General features: G+C 33.4%; 1 protein-coding gene across 1 annotated transcript; it reads right to left on the reverse strand.

The window, feature by feature from the left end:
• Positions 1–4,125: 4,125 nt before the first annotated feature.
• Positions 4,126–5,994, reverse strand: LOC109586529 (uncharacterized). Its single transcript, XM_020002730.1, has 6 exons — positions 5,905–5,994; positions 5,631–5,746; positions 5,440–5,583; positions 5,209–5,383; positions 4,465–4,818; positions 4,126–4,308 (listed from the first exon to the last, which is right to left on the reverse strand). Exons 2-6 carry the CDS (start codon positions 5,742–5,744, stop codon positions 4,199–4,201), a joined length of 897 nt encoding a protein of 298 aa, XP_019858289.1. The 5' UTR covers positions 5,745–5,746; positions 5,905–5,994; the 3' UTR covers positions 4,126–4,198.
• Between the last annotated feature and the right edge of the window lie 6 nt (positions 5,995–6,000).

Consider the following 6,000-nt stretch of genomic DNA (forward strand, 5'->3'; position numbering starts at 1 on the left):
TCATATGATCCATTACTCTGGTGTAGTAATACTTCATTACCAATGCTACAACTATATCCAGACCGTCCACTGCAGAGACCAGCAGTTATTGCAACACTATTACTGCCATACTCATAGTACCACTTAGCACTATTTAAGTAAACATGATTTGGCTCACCAACTTTAATAGCATGCAGTGTGTATGTTTGAGGTAGAACTGTTATATCTGAAGGAAGGTCAACTGTAACTTCTGCTATCTCTGCCCATCCTATATATACAGTAAATCAATGACAAATGACAGCATCATGTTACAAGAAATCTTACTGAATATATTAACATATATACTGTGATTGGCAGTTGAACAATCAGTTGGTAGACAACACTTGTAAAATCCTTCTTGACTACCTAGTCCTACAATGGCAGGATAATAAAGACTGAGAGTAGCATCAGGTGAAGTGACATTAGTACAAAGAAGAGGATCATTGTTATTATCAATGTTACAGTCAACGGGATCATCAGGATCAGCAACTCTAACCCACTGACCAGTAGTTAGACTAGTACCAGGTAACACACAAGATATAGATTTAGCAACTGAAGTGATATTACTATCCCAAAAATATGATCCATTAGGGTAACAATTTCCGTTATATGCTAAATGGATACCTGTACATTTGAAATACAATTACTGGTAATGTTATTATCAAAGTACCTTCTTTCTGACAAAGAGTTAATACACTGATTGTACTAGCAGGTCCTAGTAATTGTTAATTGATAGGCTCTGACTGTGATGTTATAAGTTGTTCCTCCTCTAAGTCCATTCAGTGTGATTGTACTATTACTACTTCCCTCCACCTGTACTGTCTGCACAGTGTCTGTGTCACTAGTGACACTGACTACATATCCATCAGCATCAGATGAATCAAGTGCAGTCCAACTGACAGTGATACTGTTGATTGTTTTTTTGACCTCAGTAAGAGAAGAGGGAGCAGACGCTGGGACTAATAGTTATACATGTGTACATAATTATTAGCATATCCTTACATTACCTTTTATTGTTAAATTGCGTATTCTATTATGTGCATGATAAGGATTATCCAGTAAATTGCAGTGATACATTTGATCTCCAATGGTTGATTGATTACTTGATCCATTACTGATGACAGTCATTCCATCCCATGTAATATTAGCAGTATATCCTACTGTGTATGTACTACTAACTAGCACAGTACCAGAGCAGGTATTAGAAGCATCACTACATCCAGTGTAATTGGCCAGTGTATTATTACCAATGCTCATACTCATATCATACGCACGATATCCAATTTTGACACAACTCAGTTTGTATTCCTGAGGATATACTGTCATATCAGAAGGAAGATCAGCAACAGTAAATGATTCTATCTGTGCAAATCCTACAAATGAAAAAGTACTACATAATACATGTATAAGGTGAATCTTACTGAATATATTAGCAAAGATGATGTTAGTGTTTGGATCTGAACAATCAGTGGGTAGACAACACTTGTACCATCCATCACCAGGTATCTGAAGATAAAGGTAGTTATTAGTGATGGGTATGTGAACACTAAGATTAGCACCAGACCCAACAGTACAAAAAACATTCGAATTGCTACCAGGACAAGGAACTGTTCCATTAGGACCAATCCATTTTCCACCATTTAGAGTAGCACCAGGTAATACACACTCTAGTGGAGTTGGGCTAATTCTCTCATCATGAAAATATGATCCATTGGAATAACAGGTTCCATTATGCCTCAGGTAGATACCTATAAAACCTATACAGTTGTTATTATACACATTCAGTGTCTTACCTGAGGAAGGGGGACATTGACTAATAACTTCACTGACACTCAACAAGAAGACAATGGACAGTGCTAAAGCTGAAATCATTTTAAGAGTTCACTGTCTCATGTACTATCTGAATATAATTTGCATTTCAAGAAATAATGGCAACATTTTAAAAGTAAACAAAACAAGTCAAGCATTCAAGCATGTGCACATTATACTGCGCAGTCATTGATAGCAGATCCAGCAAGTGTCATAGCATGTGCAGGTTTATGTTAGATTTGTTTATTGTTTTCACACGGATTGGTGGTCAGTAGGTCTATCACTATGGTCTATTTGTCACAATCTAGTAGTTTATAGATTGTGACTGGTGTTAGTGGCATGATTGCCTCATGCTATAGCACTGTATGCTATAATAGTAAAATTGTCTACTATGCAATGTCAACTTTAGACTAATAATAAGAATGTACAATTTACATATTAAAATTACTACATCTATGAATCAAATTTGTGTCATCATAGACTATATGTACATAAGACAGTACAGTGCATAAGGATCTATTCTTATGTACATACTCTATTGTTCTATTCCTCATTTTTAGTTCTTTATTAGTCTCTCTCCCTCTCTCTCTCTCTCTCCTCTCATTAGGAATGTACTAATGTATTTTCTACTGGAGGAGGTGAAGAATTAGCTAAACAATGTCAAGTCCCTTTCCTAGGTAATGGTTCATTATAATGGAGACACTCCAGTACATGTACACATGGCACTACCTTATAAGGAAGGGTATATTAGGAAATGTTCATGTCACTTAAGTTAATGAATTTCTGGTAATACAACATACATTGTATTACGTGTACTTGTTAATTAAAAGAGTTAAAATGTGCACCTTTAAAATAGAAGTTACCCACCCATCATTAATTACTTATTATTATTATTATTATCACCATCATTATTATTTTGACAAGAAATAAAACAGGTTAAAAACACATACACCGTAGATGTATTAAAAGAATTATTATATTATTATTTTTAAAATAAGTTTTATTATTATTATTATTATTATCATTACTACCACCATCATTATTATTACCACTATCACTATTAACAAAAGAAAAGAAACACTTAGATGTAGGATAGATCATGCATATGTATAATATAGAAAATGGAATAGAGAGAGGTGGAATAGAGGAAGAAAAAAACAATTGGCCAGATTAGTTATAGTTAATTTTGTTTAAATTGACATTATAAGTGATAGAGGTGAACTGTCCATCATTTTGACTGACCGCCACTTTGTACAGGAACCCCTCAGGCATAGGATATTATTATTATTATTATTATTATTTTATTGTTAATTAGGACGTATACCAATTGATCCATTGCTGGTTCATGATGTTGACAAAGCATTAAAAACAAGTGAATAGTCATTAACCACCAGACAATCAATCAATGGTATTATTAATTCATTATTAATTAATTAATTTTATTAACTTTGTATTCACATAAATGACCAGCTCCATATCTTTGTCTTATTTTACACTTTACATAGCTACATGTATAATGTGCAGTAAGTGGAGTTGCATTTATTGCAAGCCTATATAAACAGAACTTCCATGATTCCATCTCTTCTTCGTTGCTCTTGAATTTGTGTTACCTAAGCAGTTTATATTTTAAAATGAATAATCACACTATAACAATAATACTAATCATGCTAACAATAAAGATTATGCTATATAGCTATACTGTAAATAGCAATCATAGTTTAGTGTATGCATAGATAATTGTAAATCTAATAAAGTACATGTTAATTCAACTCTCCACTTTAACCAAAATCAATGCCCACTATAGTAAAAATATCTGCTACTTCGTCCCCACACTGATACTGAATAACTCTTTTAAATTTAGTTAGAGTCATTTGATCCCATCTGTCATTCAGTTTAATAACGACTGGTTTTGTTTGATTGCTAGTGGTTGGTGAGGCTGCTGCTAGTAATGATGACAATTTCTCCTTGATTATTGATCGTATGTGCTTCAACTGTGATGATTCTGAGAATTTATCAACACTATCAATGTATTGAGTTAGCTCAATTTGTGCATTTTCTGAAAGGTAAGTGTCTGTCAAGTGTTTAAGTACACCACAGTTAAAGAAATCATAATGAGGCTGAAGAGAATCAAATAACTCATCAACATCACCATATTTCAAACTGGATACTTGAATGCCTAAATAAATAGCTGCTCTTCTAGCTACATCTTGAAGCTTCACTTTACCCTTTTCCACCAGCTCCTCAAACTCCCCTCTCAGTTGGAAATCAAGAGATGCAAAACGAGAACTTAGATGTCCAATATTGGTAGCAACTTCACCCTTTGAACTGAGCTCAATGACAGTAGTAGGAGTAGATGATTGTGATCCAGTGATTATTGGTTGTGGTGTGTGAGATTGTGCAGTGACATCCACTGGTTGAAGTGGTTCTTACTGACTGATGGTTGCTGTTCTAGATTAGGATCAACATGACCACCTTTCATTTCTATTATAGATTAAAATAATTAAGACAATAATGCATACTAATAAGACAACAACAATAAATATGAAAATATTAAGGCTCCACTCCTCCCCACGCTCTAATGTGAAAATACAAATTCACCAATAAGGGCTTTGATTAACAACCATTAATGCATCTTACTTAATTTTTCCAATAGTTGATATGGCATGTTGTTAAGTCCTACTTTCTTTAGTGATGTAATGAGAGAAGAGAACGCACTGTTAGGATTAGGATGACACTCAAGTGTTGCTAGTACTGAAGAGAATATTTTATTAGCTCTATCATAAGGAGTGAGTCCAATGGTTACAACAGTGACATATACTTCTTTAGGAATGAGACCAGATGAAAAGAGATGATTATTTAATTGTAAAATAATTGGAGCATTTCCTGCAAAAAGATCAACAAGATCAGTTAACATCTCTTTCATTGTAATGTATTCTGGTGACATTGCAGAATCTTCCAAAGGTTCTAATGTTGGTTGTGGGCCTCTTGAATCTATTCACACACCAAAAATAAACAATAATACATAAAAAATAATCATTCAATGAAATATGTGTATTATTTGTTTCAGAAAATTATTGTGAATACAATGCATTATGATTATACTTTATGTTTGTCTTTCTAAGCAATTAAATGTAGAATTATATTTTTTGTCAAATATCCAAAAGCCATGCATACCCTTGACGCCTCAAAATGAAGGTGCATTTGATTATCATATTGTTAATAGTTGATATTTTTATTGGTCGTTATTAGATATTAAGAAAATTGACCATATTGCCATCATATTTAAACAGTCCTATTGTGATGAAGCTGAGATGAAGACATTGTTCTTTATGTTACTCATACCAAGAGCAAATAAAATTAGGGTTAAGAACTTACACTGACCTCTTGTCAATACAATGTTTATTTTCTCAATATTAGACATTACTCCTCTCATTGTTACAGGATAATTTAATTCCTTAACTATGCCTTCATCAGTTGTGGCTGTGATTGTAACTAGACACTCTGGAAATTGAGGAGGAGACATGCTTCCATATTCCTCAATATCATACCTACTGGCCTAACATATACACAACACATTAAACATTATGTTAATTATTAGTTCCTACAACTTACTATTACTGGAGTTTTATGAGGTCTTATTGACCAACCTTTAGGTACTGTTTCATTAAAACATAACTCAATGTATCCATCAGCATCATTGAATGTAAAAGAAAAAGAATCACCAAGTTCAGCACTGTTAAATTTATCATTTATGTACTATGATTTCTTGAAAATAAATGCACAAAGTATACTATACTATATACCGATTTAACTCTGCTTAGAGTTTTATCAAAAATTATTCTCATCAACCATTCCAGTCCTGGTCTTTTAACTTCGTACAGTACTTGACCATAGTACATTCTTAATGTAGGCAGCATATCTAAATGATAACAACATGAATGTAATAGACCCCATGACAAACATCTTTTACATTGAGTACATACTATGATCCTAATGGGACAATTTATCATAGTGATGGCGCATACATGATGTACATGCACACAACCCCATTAAAGGAATATACATAATAATGCTGACCTTTTCCTATCCTCTTAGCTATTGATTTGTAGGCCTCATTTTCCTCAAGTACTGCAACTAGTGAAGAGATCAATTCAGGTCTTTTATTAATAGATA

The sequence above is a fragment of the Amphimedon queenslandica genome, unplaced genomic scaffold (assembly GCF_000090795.2).
Source record: "Amphimedon queenslandica unplaced genomic scaffold, v1.1 AMPQUscaffold_12850, whole genome shotgun sequence".
Classification (NCBI taxonomy): domain Eukaryota; kingdom Metazoa; phylum Porifera; class Demospongiae; order Haplosclerida; family Niphatidae; genus Amphimedon; species Amphimedon queenslandica.

Coding starts and splice junctions, on each gene's coding strand:
- LOC109586529 (XM_020002730.1), bottom strand. CDS start 5,744: ATGCTGCCTACATTAAGAATGTACTATGGTCAAGTACTGTACGAAGTT. Junction 5,384..5,439: donor CTCATAAAACTCCAGTAATA/GTAAGTTGTAGG, acceptor TGTATATGTTAG/GCCAGTAGGTATGATATTGA. Junction 4,819..5,208: donor AAACATTGTATTGACAAGAG/GTCAGTGTAAGT, acceptor GTGTGTGAATAG/ATTCAAGAGGCCCACAACCA.